The following is a 25144-nucleotide window of genomic DNA, read 5'->3' as shown; positions in this document are numbered from 1 at the left end:
AAACAAATGTCTATGCACCTCTGAATCCACAGATGTGCTGGCTTTTGCATTGATGGGCTATGGCTTTTCACACTGTTTAGAAATAGATATCAAGATTCTGTGTTTTGAAAATTCAACTACTCTACGTGAAAATTGTTCTGCTGCAACCACTGAATTGTATTTATGTAACCTAATTAATCAACCAAATTAATTTCTCTGCCAACATCACCTATAAGTCAAATTTACCAACAAGGAGATTTCCCCTATTTTACACAGTGTTTTAATGTTAGATATAGTGACCCAAATAAAATAATATTATTTTTAAATGAGGTTTACATCCATTAAATATTCTAATTGTTCAACTGGCTCCCAGTGAGGCTTGAAGGCTCCCTAAGACAGCAAGTTGGATTCACAGTATGGGGAATGTGGAGTCAGGTCAAGAAGTGTAGACAGTAGAGTCAAATGCCTGTGAGAAAATGTTTTCATAGAGTAACCAATTTAGCTAAATCCTCCACAAGAATGAAGGGACCTGCTTGCTGACATGTAGTTCCTCCAGTTTGGCGGGATTAATCTGTTTTGCAGGTAGAATGGAGAAATCTTCCCTTTTTTTCCTCCCCATGGGTGAAAACACATTCTAAGAAGCTTAAGTATAATAGACAACACAGGTATTTTTGTTCTGTTCCATTTCAATATTTTGTTAACAAGAAAAAGAAAATTCTTTACATTTTTCTTAGAAGAACTACATTTTAGTCCTGTGAGTTCCAAAATAAAGCTTATTTTTTCTTAGTTGATACTTCTGCAAAATATTGTGCAGAATAATTATCTCATTTTTATAATAAAAGTAAACCACCACCATTTCTATCCAATGCAACTCTATTCACATTTTGAAGCATTTCAGCCTATTCATCTAAAGTAAAGTGTTTTGCCCTACATAGCTGTGTTTGTAGCCTGTGCAACTTGGTGTCTGAATTTTTCTTCTTCATTTAATGTGCTATTATGATTATATTCCCATCTTTAATTCATAGTCTTTAAATATCATATTCCATCATAGTGATGTTTTATTTTATTTAACCATTTTTTTTTTTTTATTGTTGGGGATATTGTTCTTTCCGGGTTTATTTACTACCACAAATGCTATGTTAAACATCTTCACAATATAGTTTCTCTGTTTCTATTTATTGAACTCAAGTCCCACAAGTAGATGACTGTCTTATTTTTTAAGTCCATGCTTCAGTTGGCTGTTAATGAGATAGGGCTTTTTTGGTTACTATTCTTCCAGATGTGTAATATACTATGGTAAGTTAAGGGACTATATCACAAGGAACAAACAAGAGAGCTCTCCTCTATTTTTCTTAATATTCCAATTTTGAAATGAAATATATTGAGTAGAGTTATGAGTTATTTGATGGCAGTAGTGTTTTTACATCCTTTTGTAAAAGGGTGCTAATACGATCTACAGTTTTCATGCAGAATAAATTGTTGCACCTGAAGAAGTGAGATGTGTTTCCTATAAAGAACATATACTTTCAGTTTCATAGCTTGCAGTTTCCCAAACTATACGATTTAAAAACAGACTTAAAAGGTAGTGGGGGAGGATGGGAGCAGCTGCCAGTGGTTGCAAGCTTTCCCTGTGGGGTGATGAAAATGTTTACAATTATGGTTATGGCTGCATATCTCTGTAAACATATGAAATACCACTGAATCATACACTTAAAATAGGAATGCTACAGCATGCTAACTGTATCTCAATAAAGCTGTTTTTTTAAAAAAAGGTAGTGTGCTGACTCATCTCTAGGTTATCTTTCTATTTCAATTACAACACTAACTGGCACCTCCACCATGATGACCACCACCACCAATCAATGCATACCACCTCTGCAGGTCACTGTCACCACTGCCAACATCAGTGTCACTCCCTCAGGTCCCCCACACAGCCAAGCCACCACCATCACTACTACCATCTCTACCACCATCATCACCACCAGCTTCATCTCTGCCAAAAATACTGTGAACACGACCACCACCACCAATAGCATCTCCACCACTGACATCACCAACATTACAACCACCAGTATCAACGTCACCGCCATAGAAATAACCTAAAGGTAGAAGCACCTCTATCACTTCTTCCAACTTTACCACCATATTTATCACAAACTTCACCAACAAACCACACTTCAACCTCTACTACTTCCATTATCATCCTTGATGTTGCCATCACTATTACTAAAAAGATGCTTCACTTCATCACTATCCCAACACCAACATCATTATCACCACAACTATCCATCACTCCATTACTATCCCAATATTAACATCACTACCACCACAACTATCCATCACTCCATCTCTATTCCAACATCAACATTGCTATCACCACAACCATCCATCACTCTATCACTATCCCAACACCAACATCACTATCACCACAACCATCCATCTCCCCATCACTATCTCAACACCAACATCACTGTCACCACAACCATCCATCACTCTATCGCTATCCCAACACCAACATCACTATCACCACAACCATCCGTCACTCTATCACTATCCCAACACCAACATCACTATCACCACAACTATCCATCACTCCATTACCATCCCAATATTAACATCATTACCACCACAACTGTCTATCATTCCATCTCTTCCAACACCAACATTGCTATCACCACAACCATCCATCACTCTATCACTATCCCAACACCAACATCACTATCACCACAACTATCCATCTCCCCATCACTATCTGAACACCAACATCACCGTCACCACAACCATCCATCACTCCATCACTATCCCAACACCAACATCACTACCACCACAACTATCCATCACTTCATCTCTATTCGAACACCAACATTGCTATCACCACAACCATCCATCTCTCCATTACTATCCCAACACCAACATCACTATCACCACAACCATCCATCACTCTATCACAATCCCAATGCCAACATCACTGTCACCACAACCATTCATCAGTCCATCACTATCCCAACACCAATATCACTATCACTACAACCATCCATCACTCTATCACTATCCCAACGCCAACATCACTGTCACCACAACCATCCATCATTCCATCACTATCCCAACACCAACATCACTATCACCACAACCATCCATCACTCTATCACTATTCCAACACCAACATCACTATCACCACAACCATCCATCATTCCATCACTATCCCAACACCAACATGAATGCCACCACAATGACCACTACAACTACTACCACCTCTACCACCTCCACTTCCACTTACCGAACACTGTTTGCTTCCCATTGTAATTTGTGCTTTATGTATATTATTTCATTTTCTTTCCCACAAAAACCCCACAGAGTATAAGTATACTTCTTCACAGATGAAGAAACAAAAGGTCAAATATGTTAAAACAACTATCTCAAGGCAAGTATAGAGTAGGAATTCTCCAAAGTTGTATTTGGTATTAACCACTCATATAGCCTCAGAGAACTTTTCACCCTTTTGCAAAGTTTGCTAGTTTTGTAAAGTTATACTATACATAGCATTTCTAATCAGAGGAAAATTTAATGGATCACATGAAGAGAAAATTATATATTTTTGTGCATAAAAGCAAGCAAAAATTCTTACTCTACCAGGGAAAGTTTAAGTTACTTTATTAATTTGCAGATAGACTAGTCAGATTGAAATTTAGAAATGTATTTAAATTAAAGAAATCCTTGCGGATGTATTTTAAAACACCCTCTGAAAAAAATCCATAAATGTAGGGATTTTGTATATTAAGTATAAGAAATGTTAGGGCCTGTAGTTCAGGTTTTCAAAAATGACACTAGAGGCTCACGCTGAGTTATAGACAAGTCAGCAGGAGTGGAAGGTGTGTTTAGTGGAGACATTTTAATCCATTTGTCTGGCAGTGGGCTTCATATTCCCAAGAAAAATTAGTGCATAAGATCCTTTACTGGAAAATTGTTTTGAATGATGCTTTAGCCATTTTTGCTTGGAGCATGTGTCTACTTGGAACAAAGGGAGATGGTTTTCTGGGGTATAGAGAATACATCCTCATAGGGAAATGATCTTTAGAACACTGTATTAAGGTTGTTAATTAGCACTGTAGAACAATTGACACATGGGTAGAAATAATGATTCACTTTCATGAAACTCAGTGAATGAGGTTAATGGTGGGGTAAGAAGAAAAGGAAAAGAAGAAATCAGGTAGGGATCTGGAAACGTATTTTGAATCTGAGTTGCATAATATTGGAGAACACAAATTTCCTATGAAACCACTTTGACCATGCCTCTTTGATCTCTGTCTCCCGATCTCAGTTAGTACCTGTTGTGAGATCTGATCTCTGCCTCATCTTTCAAGAATAATGCCTCCTGGGTGTTCCTTGCTCACCTGGGTTCCTCTCTGACTGCCTGAAAGAGGGTGGGGATCCCAACTCTCTTACATATTCCCACCTTATAAAAGCTGTTGTCAAAAAATTTTCTTCTTTCAACGAATACCCCCTCTACTCCTTCTCTGCAGGCCAGCTCAGCTTCCAGCTCACCAGGGCTCTTCCCCAGACCACTCCCACCAAGGAGCCCTCTCCCTCCCTGGTCTCCATTGGCATTCACTCATCACTTCCACCTCCTCTGGTGGCCACCATTCTCGATGAAACATGTGGTTTCAAAGAATAGCATTGCAAGCTCTAGAATGCAAGGAACCCTACAGAATGTAATCTCACTTACTATTTCCCCCTGTCTAAATCAGGGCTTCAACACTGGGATGTTCTCAGAAGATGCTCTTGCAGATGGAGAAGAGAATGGTTTTGAACACACATGAGGTGCAAGAAAAGAGATGGGTAAGAATGATCGCAGATACAGGTTTATACTCTAACTGGGTAAAGGACTGATGGCAAAGGTATGAAGTCAGAAGGAATTCCTCGACTGCAGACACATGGTTTAGCTGTTGAAGAGAGACCTGGCTTAGCTGTTGAAGAGAAGCGGAGAACTCAGCAGTCCAATGTGAAAGCCGGGAAGTGTGGATTCCAGCTGAGGGTTGGCTTCCGTGCTGGGACTTAGCCTGCTGGCCTACACAGAAGGATGACAGGTTGAGGCAGGATTTGGAGGGGTTGAGCTTCATTGCCCAGGCCCCACCAGGGATGAAAATAGCTTCTGATGAGCCAATTTATTTGAACACTGTCATTCATTTTTGTCCTTCTTAAAAGAATGATTCCAGAAAGAGAATTTGCTCACTTATTCAGCCAGCCAGTGGGTTACATGTTTTTATGATGATGGACCTGCAGATTGACAGCAAATCTCACTTGGTAACCAGTCATCTTAAGACAAATTAAAGGAGTCCTTTGAAAAGTAAGTATATGAAAACAAAAACAAAAACAAAAAAAACCAAAAAAACAAAAACAAAAACAAAAAAACAACAAAAAAACCCCCAAAAAACCCCTAAGGGCTCCCTTCTACTCCTATTTAAGAACTCAATAAAATGAGGTCCTTTCCACAGGGGAAAATGTTGAAATTTAGAAATGTGCTTAAATTAAAGAAATCCTTGAGGATGTATTTACAAACAACAGACTGCTTTCCAAAGTGAGTGCTTTCTGTTTGCCTCTTCTCAAATCCTGTTGAATGCAGTGCAAATCCAAGAGAAGGTCATGCCTGCTCATTGTTAGGTTTCTCACACAAAGATTGTTTTTCCTGTGTTGAACTTTACTCCCCCATTCATTTGCCTTTGGATCCAGTAATGATCCTGATTTCTTCTCATTTCTTTCATTTATCTGCGGTGGCCTGGCAGGTTTTTTCCTCTCTCTCGCCTTTCCTGGCCTGGCAGGTTTTTTTCTCCTGTAGTCCTCCTAAACAGCCTCCTTTCATCCTCCCAGACGCCCTTTCTCCAGCTTCCAAATCCCTCCCAACCCCCTCTTCCTTTAAGAAACCTTCTCTTTTGATCTCCATGACAACAGTTGCACCGTGTCAATGTATTTGCACGGTGTGCAAGTGACTGTATTTTATACGTCCTTCCTAATCAGTCTGCTGCAAGCCGCCGGTGGCAGATGCTTCATCATTTAAAGGGACAGTAAAACAGTAGACGTGCAAATGCTCACCGTACCTTCCTGGATGTGGCTGATTAGAACAGGCATCTCTTGTGCTGAAGACCACCAGCCATATTCTGTTTCCCACATGCCTCCCGCCCCTTCCCATTGAAAGGAAATGACTTTTGCTGGATGTGCAGAATTCACCTGTTGGCCAGAGTCAGCTAAAAGCCTCACTGCAGAATTTCATGTTTGAAGAACCCTGTCTTTCTCAGGCATATTGAATAATTTAGTTGGGAAATGAATTGAACATTTTCTTTTTAGATTCCTCCAAATCCACTTAAAATGTAATCTGTCCTCGTTTCCCTTATGTGATAAGTTGGGCGGATGGTCTTTTTCATCTTTGTGCATTTTCTGCAGCCCCCCGCCCCCCGCCCTTACCTGCTTTCCAACATAAACAGTAGCTACTCCATAAGCTTGCTCAGTGAATGGGCGCATCACATTGAACAAACTTTAACTAGGCATCTATTCTACACAAGGCATGGCACACCAGGGACACCTATGAGTTAATCAGTGTTCAGAAAACTGCATGATACTTGCAGTGCTGCAGGTTTGCCCAGGGTACTATGGAGGGGCAAATTGGGGTCAGAAGGATTGCCAGAGAAGAGCACACCTCACCTGAGCTGAAGGGCGACTGGACGTTGCCTTGGAGGGTGCAATGCTGTCGGCAAAGCAATTGGCTAACACAGCTGCATCCAGGTGCAAGGACAGAAGACACCAAGGAATGCAGAGAGGCTCAAGTGACTCTGAGGTGAGGTATCCATGGTGATCACAGGGGTGGGGGATGGTACAAGCACAGATGAAGCTAGGGACATTCCTATGGGACAGAACCTATGGAGCCTGTATGTAGTAGCATCGTGGCTACCAGCAACATCCACATCACCTGGAAAACTGTTAGAGCTGCAAGAACTGGGGACCACTCAGACTTCCTGAATCTAGAATAAACCCTGGGGGTGGAGCCTGGTGAGGTGTGTTTTAAAAGGCCCTCCGGGATACTGGTGCTCCCTCAAGTCTGAGAATCACTGTTCTTATCACCGGGAGTCACTCAGTGATTTAGATTTGGCTTTGCTTGAAGAGACTATTTAGTTAAAAAGCAGTCACTGTGTATTCCCCCATTTCTCAGGTTAGCCAATAACCCATTTTCCTGGTTCTTTGCAGAACAAAAGGGAATACATGCACATAAAACTGTTAGACCTTCCTGGTCTTAGGAGCAATTTAAAGATCTACCTTACGCAGCCCTAAAGGGATTCTGCTTTACGATAAGTGTGTGGGTGGTGTGAGAACCAGCTGGCTATCTTGGTCCATGGACAATGGATTTTGAGGGAGTTACGTCAGAGAGAGGAGATTTTTTTACATTACTGCCTCAAATAATTCCTTTCCTTTCCTTTCTTTCCCCTTTCCTTTCCTTTTCTCTCCTTTCTTTCTTCTCCTTTCCTTTCTCCCTCCTCCCTCCCTTTTTTTCTTTTCTTTTCTTTTTTCTTTTCTCTTTTTCACAGGGTCTCACTCTGTCACCCATGCTGGAATGCAGTGGTGGGATCATGGCTCACTGCCGCCTCAACCTCCCCAAGCTCAAATAATCCTTCGACCTCAGCCTCCTGAGTACCTGGGATCACAAGCATTCCACCATACCAGGCGAATTTTTGTATTTTTTTGTAGAGATGGGTTTTTGCCACATTGCCCAGGCTGGTCTCCAACTCCTGAGCTTAAATAATCTGCCCAACTCAGCCTCCCAAAGTGCTGAGACTATAGGTGTGAGCCACTGCTTCTGGCCTTAAATGATATTTTTGTTCATATATCTCTCCTTAGAGTTGTACTGTATTAAAAACACTATCTGTGTCCTAGGTCTCATAATGGGGAGATATACAGGCACGTGACTGGCTCCCCCAAAGTCATTATCTTTTGAGGAGCTAGGAAAGGATGAGGTGTCCATATTTCATGAAGTAGAAAAGGGCCACATAACCTGATAATGAGACAGTGTTTAGAACTAAGGGGCTATGCAATTTCAGTTTGATAAATAAATGATAAATGACAGATTATTTGAAATAGGCGCTGTCTTGAGAGCCAAGAATGTTATTTGCAGGCTGCAGCAGCCATATTCTAGTCAGACTTGGCAGTTGAGGAGGAAAGGGTGGCCAAGGGTGTATGTGGGCTTTGCCTTGAGACATAAATGCTGAATGCTATAAATAGACTGATAATTTTACCATATGGAATTGAGGTTAACTACTGCAAAGCAAAACTCCATTTATTCCATTTCTAAAGAGTAGGACAGCTTCCACTGTATTCATCCAGCCAACAAACACCTGTGAAACAGCTCCTCTTGCTGGGACACTCCTTTTTCGAATTCTGTTGTTCTTCATACCTCATACCACCTGCTAGCCACAGTTAGTATTTCCTACCAGCCACAGAGGCCTATCAGTGCTCTCTGCCAAGGACCAAACAAGGGAATTCGGGCTTTGCTTTCTATGAATCAGCTCTGAGGGGTGGCCTCTGGAAATGCCCCCACCTATCTCCTGTGCCCGACAGTGGGGACTTAGAGGGTGTGCTCTGATGCCAAAGAGGGAGTATGCTAGTCTGTGAGCCTAAGGCTGGGCCCCAACTATTTAGCAGTGGCTGAGTGAACCCAAAGGGCTTTGGCCCACCACGCATGCCTGGAAGGCTCAACCCAGAGTAGACCCTCTGCAGGTAATGGAGGCCCTGTAATGGTAGTGTGGCCAAGGAGGGCAGGGCAGGGGCCCAAGAAAGGCCACAGGGATAAGGGAGGGAGGGTCTCCCTGACCCTAATCTGATAAACAAGCACAAGAGGCAGGATTTCAAAGGCATGGTCACGGGGCCATGGAAAATGCTCAGAAGTAGTTTTGTGGGGTGGGAGAAGACAGCGTCTGATTCTGGAAGTTTTGTAAGACAGCGCCAGTGGAGGGCCAGTCATGATCCAACATGGCTGGTAAGGAGGCCAGTTGGGCAGGGGTGGAGCTGAGTGAGATGAAGACATATCCACATCCACCTCTCACCCCAACAAACCACCGGGTCTGCATGCTCTGGAGGCAACCTGGATGTCTTGATGAGAAAAGAGAGGAAAGGAGGGTGAAGAAGAATCTTCCCTGGGACCAAACAGGCCCTTTCCACTGAGGAGGGCAGGGTTTGGGAAGCTGGAGGCCAGGGCAGGGAGCCAAGCCAGGAGTCGCCCTGACCAGTGCTCTGACAGGTGCACAGGGCAGACTCTGTCTACTTTGTAGGTTTTTAAACTGAAACTGCCTCCATTTCCCTCCCACTCTTCCATGTTTGTTAATAATATAAATTCAAGAATAACTAAGAGAACCCTTACGTGATATACGAGGAGAGGGTAAGTGTGGAGACAAACTGAGTCCTGGAATTCACAGGGATGAGGCTGAGAGCAGGTAGTGGGTGAGAGTGACCCTGGGCTGGAAGAGACATACAGATGGGAATGGCAGGGAATGGCACTGCCAGGAGGCAGGTGGAAGCTGTGACAGTCAAACTGAGACAGAGACAGAGAGAGAGAGAGAGCGAGAGCGAGAGAGAGAGAGAGAGAGAGAGAGAGAGCGCGCGCGCTTGTAAAGGAGTGAGCAGCATCAGTCACATGCATGGTTGTTGCAGCCTTTGTCATTTTTGCTAAGTATCTGTCCAGAAGAACCAGAGAAGATCCAGGTCTCAGAAGGAGCCTGCCTGCTGAAAGGTGAGCTTCAATTTTACAACTGGAAGGAATTCCTGAGTGCTTTACATCCATGCCAAAAGAACCAATGAACTGGAAACTATTTTTGAGTGGGGCACTGCTATAGAGCTACCTGAAAATATGGAAGTGACTTTGGAACTGGGTAATGGGCTGAGGTTAGAAGAGTGTTGAGGGCTCAGAAGAAGACAGGAAGATGAGGGAAAGTGCTAGGATTATAGGTATGAGCCACCACATGTAGCCTCTTATCTATTTTTGGGTAATGAAAGGTTTTAGCCTTGACTAAAGGGAATTTTAGACATCAACATGCAAGAATAGGTATTTGGGGGGAGAGTATTGAAAAAGTTGTCTAGGCTAGGCACAGTGACTCATGCCTGTAATCACAGCACATTAGGAGGCTGAGGCAGGAGGACCACTGCAGGCCAGGAATTTGAGACCAGCCTGGGCAAAATAGTGAGACCTTCTTTATAAAAAAAAAAAAAAAAAAAAAATCAAAAAGTTAACTGGGCATGGTGGTATGTACTTGTAGTCCCAGCTACTCAGGAGGCTGAGGTAGGAGGATCACATGAGCCTGGGAGGTCAAGGCTGCAGTGAGCCGAGATGGTGCCACTACACACCATCCAGCCTTGGTGATAGAGTGAGATGCTGTCTTAAAACAAAAACAAAAACAAAAACAAAAAACAAAAGAAAAGAAAGAGTTGTCCAATAGGCTACTGTATATTCCCTGTTAGGAACGCGCTAGAAGCATTCAGACCAAGGGCCCCTGTGAACACTCTGGCTTATGCTGGGGGGAAACACTCCACAAGTCCAGATGCAACACGTGCCACAGATACCACACAGGCCCACGGGAGCAACACAGGCACTCCCTGAATCACACTCTACTTCAGTGGGAAGTCTTGTTTCCTAAATTCACTGAGGATCTGCCACCTAAATTCTTCTGTTATTTACAGAAAAACAAACCTTGTTTCCAACTTTAAATTGTTACTGGTGGGGAAAACAGGAAGGTAAAATGGTTTTATGTCTTATACATCTATAATTACTCAAAGCACAAAGTACTTTCATTTTTGGTCTCAACTTAAATTTTTCAAAAGAACAGGAAGAGTTTATTATAGGAATTGAAAGAATTTAAAGGAGCTTTCAGAGTTTTTAATACAATGAAGAGTTTGGCTTTAAAAATGTTATGGGCTCTCTTGAAATAGAGTTAGTTACATCTTAATGTATTAACTTAAATGTATTTGAACTAGTGAAATACATTTGAAGGCACACATTGTGTTTTTCTGCCTTGCTTCATGCTACCTTGAAAATAGTCTGGAAATTACCTGTGCTGGGGCAGCTAATTCATGCTCTCCTGGCTGGGTTTCTTCCTATGATGGACCCTAACCAACTTTGTCCAACCGAGTTTTAAACAGTAAAACTAATGTCATGTTTCTTCCTTTGCCTTAGGAAAGGGGTCCATGACATAGCAGATGCCATTTGATGATGTCTATGTAATTCTTGATTGGATATACGTTTTCCTTTGATTTTTCATTCTAACATCTGTGCCCTGTTTACTAACTTATCTATCTCATTTGATTTCTCTGAAAAGATGGGAAATGTCATCAGCGAGATGACTTAAGAACTGCTGTCTGAGGACATTCAGCACATTAAACAGTGTATATCCACCTATGCTCTCCCTGTATGGCATCTGTGCATTCATAATGCTCAATGCCATATTCACTTTAGCTTGATTTTCTGATTTGTTCTCTATGAAAAGCAGAGTTAGTATTATATAAGAACCAATAAAACTGTCTAAGATGGTCTTCTGAATACTTTTATTAAATTACTACCTATTTTTAAAAATTAATTAATTAAAATTTTGAGACAAGTCTCACTCTGTCACCCAGGCTGGAGTGCAGTTGCGCAATCTTGCCTCACTGCAGCCTCTGCCTCCTAGGGTTCAAGGAATTCTCCTGCCTCAGCCTCACAAGTAGCTGGGACTATAGGCATGAGCCATCATGCCTGGCTAATTTTTGTATTTTTAATACAGATAGGGTTTCACCATGTTGGCCAGGCTGGTCTCGAACTCCTGATGTTAAGTGATCTGCCTGCCTTGGCTTCCCAAAATGCTGGGATTACAGGCATGTGCCACTGTGCCCAACCCCATCCATCTATTATTAGGTTATTGAAAATAAACTTCTTTTTTTTTGTTGGGAAAATTTCACAATATTTACATTTATTGGGAGATATCTGCCATCAGAAATGGCAGTGCTGTCCAGAGCCATTGGTGGGATGGGTGGAATCAGAATCTAGCATAGGGATCGAAATTGGGGTTGTTAATCGAGGGATCACCTTACGGATTCCAGAGTGGGCCCACATCCATTATCCTCTATGGCTATCAAGTCAGTGCTGGGAGGGGAAGAGGGAGGAGAATCTATCATTAAAATGCACTGCTACTTTCTTGGTTATGATATAATGAATAAAACACTCAACTTAGAACTAGAGAAAAGGGTTCAAGTTCCAATAATGACAAATTGAGTGACTTGCTTAAGGTCATTTTGGTTAGGTGTAGAGATGGGCGTTGTATCTAATTTTCTGAAATTTAATCCAGTACTTTTTATACTGTATTCTAATTATACATAATTTACTTGTTGGAAATGGATTTAACTTATGCTAAGGCTACTTTATATAAAATGTGATGAAATAATGTCAACTTATATTTTTACATGTACTCTTCAGTTTTCACTGTGAATATTACATGTTTGTACATATATGTTACTGTAAAGCTTCCTAGTGAATATCATGCATAGTGTGCTTATTAGACAATTTAAGTCATTTTCAATATTATTCTGACCATACACAATTTTTGACCTAGTGTCACAACTTCAGGACCTGGTCCTATTGTAAAACGTAATGTTGATGCACTAAGAAAAGACCTAAGGATGAGCATCAATAAATGACCAAAACACCCTTTAGTTGCAACCTTATTTGCATTTCTGATCATATGCTCTTTAAATCAAGACAAAATACAATACTTTCCTTCTAAAATTGTATTGCAACTTTACAGTTTATAACCTAACTGTTATAAAAAAAAAATCAAAGTGCCTACACTTAGATTTTTTTGTGTTCATCCAGACTTAATGTGAAGCTCTCAGAAGAAACCATCTAACAGGATTTCTGGCTTGATGACGACAGAAGGCCTTGGTTGTAAGCCCTAGGCCAAGTTTGATTTGTGTCCTGTCAAGGTCACTCTGCTGGAGAGGCACAGCTTTTTCAGTGGGGTTTTGAATCAAGAATTGCCTCTTAGCCTGACAGTCCCAGACAGCATCTCTTTCCAGCCTACCTGAGCATCAGACCCAGATTCCACCCCTGTGGCCGCCAGTAGCTCTCGCAAATGCAGCCAGCATCTTCCTGGCTGCACTCTGAAGCTAGAAACCAAGGGAACTGCCTGCTTAGGTCAGGAGACCTGCCAGACCCTTTGTGCATGCAGGCTGGCAGCTCTCTCCTGGGACAGAGAACTGGAGTCCTTGAAGAAGGCCCATCACATGGCTAAACTGAAAGGAATAACCCAATACGTAGATGGAAAGATGTAGAATACATTCCAAATGGTATAAATAAACATCATGGTTTCATTAAAGAAACACGCATATTTTATATATACAACAAAAATATGCAAATTTAGTCACCTATGGCTTTCTAGAAAGTCCACAGTTTTTTTTTTTTAAAGCACCACCTTTTGATAGGAACCTTTTATGATAAAAGGAAATAATGGTAAATGGTTTATGCATTAATTTAACAGAATTTATTGCACTCCTGCTGAGGCTACAGTGAACACACAAGACATGTCCTCAAACCTCATGGAACCTAGAGTCTAGTCCACCTAAAAAAGTTGAAGAAGAACAATCTTACTTCATACGGATGACCAGAGATTTTGAATTTTTTTTTCTTGTTATCAAGGAAGGAGGTTAGACTCGTTAATATGAGAAGGGCCAAAAATTATTTAAGTATTTGTAAGAAATGTTGATTTTCAGGAATTTCAATAAGGCTATATTATAAAACCAATGCTAGAGCCAATGGATTAGTTCATAAAAGCAAATACAAACTTTTGCCATTTTTCACAGCCTAAAGATTAAAGTGATAGTTGAAGAATTAAGTAAAGTTTATTTCAAGGCAACCTTTTTGAATTTCAATTGATATAGGAAAAAAGGGTGTCTACTCACTACTAAAGTTACTCTAAGGTTAAGTTTATAATTTGGAAAGAAAAGGATAGCAGGTAAGAATGTAAATTTCATATATCTTCTCTAATTTTTATGGGGTTGGGTATAATTTATAACATGAATTTGGAAGGAATAGTAAAGGTAGTTAATATTTATTGGGCATTACTAGGCATGAACTACAATCTTGGCACCTCATAGTCATCAACTTGTTGACTGTTCAGAAACCCAGGAGGCAGACCCAGGCAGCCTGGGTGGAAGTCTTCAATCTGACAGTCACCAGCCTTCAGAACTTGGGCAAGTTTCTTTGACTTCAGGATCTCCCTCTGCAGAAAACTGCCTGTTCCCAGCTCACAGATAAAATGAGATACTGTGTGCAGAAGTTGAGCATTGTGCCTGGCAGGCAGCAAACCCCCGGAAGGACAGCTGTCCCAGGAACCCCTGGCCAGGAAATACTAGTGCGGGAAGGTACCTTGTTCTTTCCCGGAGATAGAGGGATTTCAGTGCAGAAGGCAAGCGGAGCCCGCAGTTTATTTTATTAAACCATTACTGTCAAGGTCACTGGAAATATGGCAGTTTTGTTTTTAGATGACAGACTGAGCCATTTTCCTGTTGTAAGAGTTCAACTCTGAAATGTAATAGGTTGTAATGATGCCTCAATTAGCTGGAATTATTGGGGAGAGTGGAGACGTGATATTCTGGTTAAAAATATTCTTCGGATTACTGAAATTTAATTAAATCTCTAAATATTCAACTTTAATATTTTACAGAAGTCATAACTCTCTTTCTTAATTCTAAATGAGAATTTTGCTCATTTTAAGTAAAATTTTCACCCAGATGGTACAATACTGAGGGCCAAGAAAGTGGTAAAATTATTCTCAGATTTTTATTGCAAGTTATCACTTTGATCATTATTCTCAGCACAGGAATATTTAAGTAATTGACCATTTCATAGTTTTGGGACAGCCTGTGGTTCTGCAAAGGTTTCTCATTTAATGCAAAAATAAAACAACAACACATATTTTATATCAATAGGAAAAAAGCATCTGTCTTAAATTGTATTCTCTGGATAAATGTTTTGAGATGTATATAATCATTAAATATTCCAAATAATGAAAGTTTTATTTTAGGAGTGACCATGGCAAACACACACATACACACACGCAAGCATGCACACAAGTAGCTGGCAATCACATTGTCCTTAATTTGCATAAAAGGAGGGTAAGTTGATTCTGAGACTGATTACGAGAGAAGGTGACAGACACTGCTAAAAGAGACACTTTAGGAGATAAACTAAAAATTAGAATTTTCTGAAAAACCAAAGAATTCCTTAGTTGTACAATTTTCAGGTACTTTATCAAATATGTTATCAATTATTTATAGCTTTAAATATTCTTTCTGATTTTGAATCAGAAACAAAATCTGCCACAAATTAAATTGTATTTGCTTACACAAATCCTTTTGTTTTTCCAAGAATGTCAAATGAAACTTTATTGTCATTTATTTTAGTTTATTCAGAACCGCTTACATCGTCTCTTGAATTTCTGTCAAGGCCTCGGTTAGCACTTTAATTAACTTAATATTTGTAAAAGTATTTAAGAGCCCTTTCCAAGACTTTATCTTGCATAATATAGACATCAAATACGCTTGTGGTTCTTGAACATCTTTCTATGGGCTTACATTTGGGATGTAAAGATGTCCATTTCCCATGAAACTTATCACAAATTGGACCACTATTGCCCTTTACTTTTCAATGAACTATATTGAAAATTACTATAGTAGAAACTCATATGAAAAGTGGTTGGTCGCCTGGTGTATTGAGTGTGGTTCACATCTTTGGGTGCCTGCCATTGTACAGGCTGGGGCATTTCACTGTATCATGAGTTAGGCCTGAGCTCAGCATGTTTGCTGTCTGGAGATCCTAATAGCTGGGATGCCTTCTCCATGGCAGTCTCAGAAACACATAATGCTTCACAGGCAATTGTGATATGGAACACTTGTCTTCTAGGCCTCTTCCTTCCCAACTCACATATACACTCACCTCTCCTTCACTCAACCCATTCATTCATTCATGGAACACATGTCAGCCACGAGGGATTGGAGCTGAATAAGCCTCTCTTCCTGCCGCCAAGGAGCTCCCAGAACAGTGGAGGGGATGCACGTGAAACAGACTGCAGAAGCCATGGGGTGGGAACCTCCCTAAGCCATCACCAAGAGCGATGGGTAACACAGAGGGTGAAACTCTAATTGCACTTTGGAAATTCCCATTTTCACGGGGTCAGTCATGCACAATCTGAGCCTCAAATGAGCAGGAATGGACAGGAGAGGTGAGCGTGTTAGAAACGTTGGAACACTGACAAGAAAGACGATCATACTTGTGGACTGTTGCGTGGGTAGGAATCCCTGGGAAGGTGGGGCAAGGTAAGGGGCCTGAATCCGGGTGCTCTAGCTGATGTAGGATGGTTGCATTCACTAGGTCCTGAGCAACCTTTGCTGGACATGAAAGATTTCAAAATCAGAAGCTCTTCTTTGGTGAAAGAAATAACTAAGATAAAAGGGGTGCCGGGTGCACTGCCTCACACCTGTAATCCCAGCACTTTGGGAGGCTGAGGTGGGTGGATCACTTGAGGTCAGGAGTTCAAGACCAGCCTGGCCAACATGGTGAAAACCCCTGTTTCTACTAAAAATACAAAAAAATTAGCTGGGTGTGGTGGCACGTGCCTGTAATCCCAGCTACGTGGGAGGCTGAGGCAGGAGAATTGCTTGAACTTGGGAGACACAGGTTGCAGGGAGTGAAGATTGTGCCATCTGCACTCCAGCCTGGGCGACAGAGTGAGACTGTTTCAAAATAAATAATAAATAAATAAAATAAAATAAAAGGGGAAAATTGCTTATTTTGATCAATAGAGGGTGTTGTTACAGAAGCAGTGCTTGTTCAATGATAATTAAATAAATGTAATCTCTATCTCCAGTGTTAGAGAAAGGCCACCAAAGCGCCCCTTACCTTTAAAAGGCTTAGAGTCTAAATGGTTATTTTCCCACCAAAACCCCAGAGCTATTTCCTCATTTACCCTGTATCTATCTATTGAATGCATCTTTTACTTCCAATTCTCCCACCAAAACCCCAGAGCTATTTCCTCCTTTATACCCTGTATCTCTCTACTGAATGCATCTTTTACTTCCAATCAGCATCTGTGACCATGAATGAGCTCCCACCTTAGACTTCCCACGATTGCATATGTCCACTCTGACTGACAGATGTGGGGCTCCCTCTTTGGGGCTAACGCTATTTCTCCTTCCTTCTTTCTCCTTACACAAAACAGATATTCTGGATTTTATGCCATAAATAAAGGCATGTTGTATGTAACATATTGTCCTTTACACATACATTAGATTTCACGTAATAGCATCCAATTCGATTGAATCAGTGTTGTCCTTTAAAAGCTCATTATATAAACAGGCCAATATGAAATGACAAACTGGTAACAGGGCAGCCCCTACCTCATTAGTCAGTTAGATCACCGGCAAGTCCGCCTGCTGACAGGCCATGCCACAAAGGCCCACTACAGAGATAGATTGCACTCCTCCATGAACAATATATTACAGTCGATTCACAATCTAATGAAAGCCAGGCTTCCTTTTAATAGTCCCACAACATGTTCATCCTTTGGCACTAAAAAGAAATTTAACTGCAATGCACTGACTTTTGTGGCTGCTTTCTACAGAGAGAGAAAGGATACAATGCCTTTTAAAGCCTCAGAAGTTTCCATTTTTAGTTATAAGAGCTAGATCCTCTGTGGACAGACACCTCTCTCATGCAGGACCCAAAAGACCCAAAAAGCTTTTGAGGCCATAGTAATACCTGGTCTTTTTCAGGGAAAAACACAAGAGAATGTGTAAAGCTAGTGGGTAAAACTTCACAGTCTTCCATTCAAGACAGAGTGAGTCAGCATTCCATTTGTAGAGTGGCGGGAATGCATGTGGGGTTACGGCTTGCTGAGTGTCTTTATTCTACAATGTGTGTGATGCTCGCAGGTGGTGAATGTGCTCACAAAGACCAATGACACCGCCCCCCACACTCCTCGGCCTGCACTGTCTGTGCAGCTAAACAGTCACATCACACTGCCCACAGGAAACACAACTCATTGACTGCGGTTGAGAAACGCTGACACAAAGGGGCTGCATTAACGCATGTAATACCAAAAGTGGTATCCGCCCCAACGCTGAAAATCCATTTTTGTTACAGAGGCTGGTCATCTTATGAAAGAACCCACACTAGAGGGAACACAAACAAACAATCAAACAAAAAACAGATGCAATGGTTAGAAGAGGTGTGTGATGTGAAGACCACATTGTGGTTGTTGGCTGCCCTCTTCTCCCATTGACACCACAGGAAAAAAAAAAGGGTGAGGAAAGAGATAAGAAAAAAAAAATCACATGCAATGAGAGAAATTCAGAGCTGGGATAGTTAATGCAATCTTACAGAACTCTTGGTTCGATAATAACATTCTGGATGAAATGGAATTTGGCCTAAGACAGTCATCTCCAAGAGCACATTCAGGAGGATGACTAATACCATGGCCCACCAGGTCAGGGCCATGCTACTGACTTGAAGGTCATGGAACAGTGGTGGTTGGTGATGAGCTTGCTCCAGAATCAACACTGCTTCCTTACTTGAGGAAGTTTGCCATGGAAATCATGGCTGTTGAATGAAACAATGTGCTTAGTGATGCAATTGTTTACATTGTGGCTCAAGCTTTCTTTCTCTCCCAGCTACTTACAACAAACACTAAAGTAACCAGCAGCCAGTTGGCCTCTATGGGCCACACATGGGGTAGCACTGCCCTGGGAGTCAGTTGATTCAACAGCTCGCTTCACTGGCAAGAAAATGTAGGGGCTTTCTTGAGAACACATCAAGTTAGTGGCACAGTGAGGACCTGGCCTGTTTCCTGCCACCTCGGTGGACTGTCTGCCACCGCATGCTTTGTTATTTAAAAAAAAGCAATTTGAAAACATTTTTGCTGGGATGAAATGAGAGCAAGCAGTCAGGGACTTCAGTTTCACTATTTCTGTAGAGACCACTGCTTAGGACCTTGATTAAGATTCAAGCAAAAAAAAAAAAAAAAAAAAAGATAAAACCACTTTATTCTCTGTGATACAGAATTTGCTGTGACAGTATTCAAAATGTGCATACAAATACTGCATTTTAGGAAAAGGGCTTTCCAGTTAATTTTGAAAAACTAAGTTTTGTAAAATTTGAGAGTCTTGGTGTCGGAACACTGAACAGGAGTGAAGGGCTCGCCCTGGGGGGAAAGCACCGGGAATACAAGTGTTTGCTGGGTTTACCTTCCACGTGACCCTGATGCTCTGAGATGATATAGGCTCCAGGTGAACTTCCTGAGGTGGACCGTCAGGAGCTGTAAGGACCAAAAACCCACAGGCAGGTTAGAGAAGCGTGCCGGAGCAGATCGAAGCCTACACAGCCAAAGGCGGTCCCCGAAGTCATCCCATCCCCATGTTTGGCACAGAGAAAGAAGTTTTTAGTGGTCGTGGGAAACGTCAGTTTTGTAGAGTTACTGTGTCCAACTCTTGGCCTTTACTTGCTCTTTGGAAACGTGAATCTTGAGGACCTATCACGGTATTCCTTCTCACCATGTCTTAGACAACTTCGTGTATCAATCCCAAGTTTGAACAAGTTAAGGGGTACAACAGAAAGTTGCAAAACAAAATTTCCCTTATAAAATGCTGTCTATGGTGTGTACCGAAGGTCCTTCTCTCCCCGCTGGAAGCTTTGCTTAGTGATGTGGTATTGGGGTTTCTCAGTTGATTAGAACGACTTCGGGCAAAAATAATCAAGATTCTTCTGCCTTTGGGTGTCTTCCATGGCTTTTATTCTTCAATTAAAAACCCTTGTGGCCGGGCGTGGTGGCTCACGCCTGTAATCCCGGCACTTTGGGAGGCCAACACAGGCGGATCACAAGATCAGGAGATTGAGACCAGCCTGACTAACACGGTGAAACCCTGTCTCTACTAAAAATACAAAAAATTAGCCAGGTGTGGTGGTGGGCGCCTGTAGTCCCAGCTACTCGGGAGGCTGAGGCAGGAGAATCGCTTGAACCTGGGAGGCAGAGGTTGCAGTGAGCTAAGATTGCACCACTGCACTCCAGCCGGGGTGACAGCGAGACTCCATCTTAAAACAAACAAACAAACAAACAAACAACAACAACAAAAACCCTTGTGAACCGGGAGCTCTGGCCACAGAGGGCTGAAGCAATGTTGAAGAGGAAAACAAAGTATGCAGTTTAAAGCAACCTATTTCCGCTGAGTGTGCTGTAAGTCAGCGGGCCAATGAGAGACATCCCAATTACATCCCAGTTAGAGCTGATTGACATGTGTTGCAAATGTGCTATATACTAGGTACATGGTGTAGAACTAAGAGATGTAAACATTTTGCCAACCAAGAGTTCAGAATGTAATCAGAGCTATCAGATACACACACTGAAAGAAGGTTGCAATGCAAGGCAGCAGGTAAACAAGTGTCTTCTGAGAAGCAGAAGCAAATGACGACAGAGAGATCAGAGGGAAAGAGTCCTTTAGATTAAAACATGTTTTTGGATTGACATTTTTGAGATCACTGCAGAACTACAGAAAGCCAGTTCTGTGGACATTTGCAAAAGGTTGTATGGCACACGGGAGATAAGAAAGCAGAAGTAGTGAATATGAACTCATTTTGGAGAGTTTGGAAGTAACAGGAAAGTGAAAATACTTGAAAGATAAAGGGTAGATTGGGGAAGGGCATGACCAAGGAAAGCTGGCTTCCTTTTTTATAACAGAAGAGGAAGTTCTGAGTAGTATCATGATGTAGTTGCTAAGCTGATTGCCATTTGAGTTTTTTTTGTCCAAGTTCACATTCTGGTTGTATCACTTGTTAGCTGTGTGCTTTTTTTGAGGGTTACTTAGCTTGTTTGTGATTCCATTTTTCTCTCTATATAATGGACCAATAGAATTTGTATCACAGGGTTGTTATGAAAACAATATGTTCAGTAAATATAAGAAATTATAATCGTAATATAATTATCATTAAGTGTTTTTAAATGGGGGAAGCAAATGGGAGAAATTTAACAACAACAACGAAAGGTAAACTTGAAGAAATAATGAATGTCCTGGCAGAAACTGAAGAGGGCAGAAGATACAGGCTATGGAGTGAGTCCGGCATAGGAACAAACACCTCTGGGATGGGAGGAGGGCAGAGCTATGGAAGGCCTTAGGTAGGCTTACTGGTTGAGGGAAGCCAGGTGAGGGCAGACACAGGTAAACTTACTGGTTGAAAGAAACAGGTTGAAATCTGATTGCTGCTTTTCTCAACTATAGGACAATAAGCCAAGCAGGAAATCAGAATGGGAACATGAAGGAGAGAGTTATGGGCTTTAGGAACAAAACAAAGGCTTGGAAAATGGCTATGGTCCATAGAAAAGGGTGCACCCTGTGTCTTAGGGCACTAAGGCGCTCTATCAAAGTGGCCCTCCCCAGGAGTCAGTGCTCTAAGACGCAGGGATTGCTACTCCAAGAGGATAATGGGACTCCACAGCTCCGTCCGTGCACCGAGGACCAAGAAGGAAGCTGATTCCACAGGTTGGGGCTGGCAGGACTGGGAGAGAATGATGCTATAAGAATGCCAAGAAATGAAGCGGATTCTCCAGAATATATGGTTTGTATGGTTTAGAAATATGAGTTCGAAAGGAAACGGGGATATTGCGGCCTCAATTTTCCAGTTAAGATGTATTCATAATTAAAACAAAGGTGTTAAAAGGCAAGAGCTGGAGAGAGACAAGAGATGGGAGTTCGATCTCTGGGTTGCTTGTTCCCTGCACCCCTCATTCACACACTTGCTGATGCTGTCCCTGGCATCTGTTCCAAATGGCCCCTGTCCTGCTTTCTCCACCATCGCCCTTATGGGCATCCCTATGTCTCACTCTGCTGCCCCACTTCCACCCCACTTCTATGCCTGGTGACAGTTTCTATTTAGTTCCTAAACATTAATTCTGGTCTCTATTGTACTCTTTTAAAAGGGACATAGCCCCAGAGCACAATTCACACTGTTCACCCATCCTAGTAATTTTCTGCTCCCAGATGGCACCTCACTGTCCTCTCCATGCTTTTATTCTGCACACTCCTTATGAACCATGTCCCAGCCATGTTCAAAACACATGGGACCCCTGGGTAGATCCCAACCTTTTCCCTGAAGCTTTCTTCTCCCTCCATCAGGGTTTGCTGCTCATGTCTGTGGGCCTCCTGCTACAGTTTATCCCCGCCTGGGCCTGGGGACCTGTCCCTGTAGTGTGCATATACATTTGCGTGTCTGTCTTTGCATATCTCTGGTCACCCAGCAGATTCTACATGGCACCAGGAACTGAGCCCAGAGTGAGTCCTTACTTTGAACAGGTAAAGCAATTTGTAGATGCTGAAATGCTGAGCATGCATCCCTCTCCTCAGCAGGTCCGGGGACAACTAGCAGTCTGGAGTGCTGCAGCCTCTCAGATCTATTAATTCCAAAAGTGCAAAGGCTCTGCTAGAACTGAAGTTAAAGTCCAGCACAGGAACCGAGGGAGAGGCTGGCTTCCAGCTAATGGTGGTAATTATTGTTAAGGCTCTGTACCCAATTTCTTGCACATGGGGTCAAGCTCTTAGGCAGGAAACTTTGGACATCAAATTCAATACAAACTCATGGAATGGATTTCCCTCACACAGGGATAATTCTGTGCCCAATGAAAAGCACACCGTTTTCCATAAAAATCCTTGAAAAATGATTTTTGAGTCTGACAGCTATACTGAGGCTGCGTTACTTTAATTTAGCAACCCTTAACTGAATTTAACAAGAAGCCAGTTTGTTAGGAACTGGGGGCAATGTCAGGGGCACTGTCTCATCCTGAATCCTCCGGCTCCCTGGGGCGTGGCCTTTGGTTTGGTCCTCTCAGAAAGATGGCAGACAAGAGTTGCAGTCTTGATTTTCCAGTTGAGATATATTCATAATTACACCAAAGGTGCCACCATAGTGTTTACAAGAATGTCCTCAATTCTATCAGAAAGCACACATTCCATAATGTAATCATGAATTGGGAATAACTTGCTTTTCCAATCTGGTCTGGTATTTATGTTTCTTGAGATAGGGTCTCACTCTGTCGCCCAGGCTAGAATGCAGTGGTATGATCTCGGCTCACTGCAACCTCTACAGCCCAGGTTCAAGCGATTCTCCTGCTTCAGTCTCCCAAGTAGCTGGGATTACAGGTGTATGCCACCATACCTGGCTGACTTTTGTATTTTTAGTAGAGATGGGGTTTTGCCATGTTTCCCAGGCTGGTCTCGAACTCCTGGCCTCAAGTGATCCATGCGCCTCAGCCTCCCAAAGTGCTGGGATTACAGGTGTGAGCCACCATGCCAGGCCCAGGTCTGGTATTTTATGAAGGTCCCCGCTGAAGAGGAGAGGGGGTACAGTTCTTGTATCCAGGACAGACTTGATTGTTTTTAAGAATGTAACAGCTTAATTACTTAGCCTACCAATGCTGCCATGATTTGTCAGTAATGTATTTATTGTTCTGCCTGTTCCCTGAAGTGAGAGCATTTGGATCCCTCCTCTTAAAAAAAAGTGATGAAAATAGTCCAGACAAACCAAAAGAATTTAAGTTATACAAACACACATTATGGCTATGCCCAATATCGTTAGGAATGTTTTCTGTTTGCTTGTGTTTTAACAAAGGACACTAAGTTTTCTACTATGTCTCTAAAACATTACTTTAAATATGTTTTAAATTATATAAAATTTGCTTCCTTTAAGAATTTTATTGCTTTCTGTATAACTCCTGAGCTGTAATTTTTTCATAGGTTCTCATCTGATTGCCAATGATGCCTATAAAATTACAATCCAAAGCCAATTGGGTTTCCAATGCAAAATGTATTAAGCATCAATCATTAGGTATATCCATTTATTTAACTAAATTTGAAAAATGTGTTGACATTGGACATTTAAGAGCTTACTTACATGGTTTCAAATGTAATATATAGAGAAAGCAGAATTGGTTTCCCCACCCCCTAGCCCCATCCCGAATATTTAGCTTATTTCCTGGGGATGGAGAAGGCTAGAGGTGAAGGTGATTTTCCAAGGCTGGACACAGTGGCTCACACCTGTAATCCCAGAACTTTGGAAGGCCGGAGTGGGCAGATTACCTGAGGTCAGGAGCTCAAGACCAGCCTGGCCAACATGGTGAAACATGGTCTCTACTAAAAATACAAAAATAAGCTGGGTGCAGTGGTGCATGCCCACAATCCCAGCTACTGGAGAGGCTGAGGCAGGATAACTGCTTGAACCCAGGAGGCAGAGGTTGCAGTGAGCTGAGATTGTGCCATTGCACTTCAGCCTGGGCAACAGAGCAAGACTCCATTCCAAAATAAACTCTGCATTTCTATAAAAGTCAAAACTCTTCAATCTGTAAAGCAGTAATAAGCAAAGACTATCTTTATAATCTCTATTATGCTTGCAAAGGTAAAAGGCAGGGCAATTCATTCTGTGTGGCTGAAACGCAGGGATGACAGGTGCCTCCTGATTGCCAAACGCATGGATCTCTGCTTTGCTTCCCTGTCCTGATCCTTCCTGGCTACGCTGGCTCTGTCCCTGTCCCTCCCCAGCTGGACAGCCTCTGGCTGCCCAGCAGCTCCTGTATCCTTCCCAGATCTGAGACTCAAGCCTCGGTGCTCCATTCTGCTCCAAAATACTCTCCTCCCTGTCTCTATATCTTGGCTTTAACCAGCATCTTGGGGCCTCATCATTGGTTGATATGGGCTCAATCACCCCAGTGGGAACCACTCCCACGTTTTTGCCTCTGGTTTTGAATGGGAGATTTGCCTTCTATGTGCCAGGTCCTAAACTAGGCAAAGACCAGGATACAAAAGTAGAAAAAATATATAAATTTTTGAAAAGTAGTGAGGAGCAGCTGTACAATTCTACAAACACACATTTGTCTTCTACAGGAGTTGGGTGGGTGGGTGAGAGGCATGCTCTGTGTTGGACAAAGGGAACCAAGATGGTGTTTAGTAAAAATCAAAGTATGACAAAGAATAGCTGGTGCCCAGATGGGGAAAGGATGAAGTCATGTAATAACTATTTATTAAATAAATGGCTCATTTATTTAATTTGCTTATTTAATTAGCATATCCTACGTGC

At 42.0% G+C, this 25144-nt stretch overlaps 1 protein-coding gene across 10 annotated transcripts in view; it reads right to left on the bottom strand.

The window, feature by feature from the left end:
• The window catches only part of DSCAM (DS cell adhesion molecule), an 855708-nt gene that overhangs the window by 122667 nt on the left and 707897 nt on the right, over positions 1-25144 (bottom strand). For all 10 annotated transcript variants that reach the window (XM_065541361.2, XM_065541362.2, XM_074033985.1 and 7 more), the window contains one exon: positions 19276-19346. In XM_065541361.2, coding sequence (XP_065397433.1) covers positions 19276-19346 — 71 coding nt within the window. The remainder of the gene's footprint in view (positions 1-19275; positions 19347-25144) is intronic.

Source organism: Macaca fascicularis, chromosome 3 (genome assembly GCF_037993035.2).
Source record: "Macaca fascicularis isolate 582-1 chromosome 3, T2T-MFA8v1.1".
NCBI classification, from domain to species: Eukaryota; Metazoa; Chordata; class Mammalia; order Primates; family Cercopithecidae; genus Macaca; species Macaca fascicularis.
This window is presented reverse-complemented; position numbering and strand designations above follow the sequence as displayed.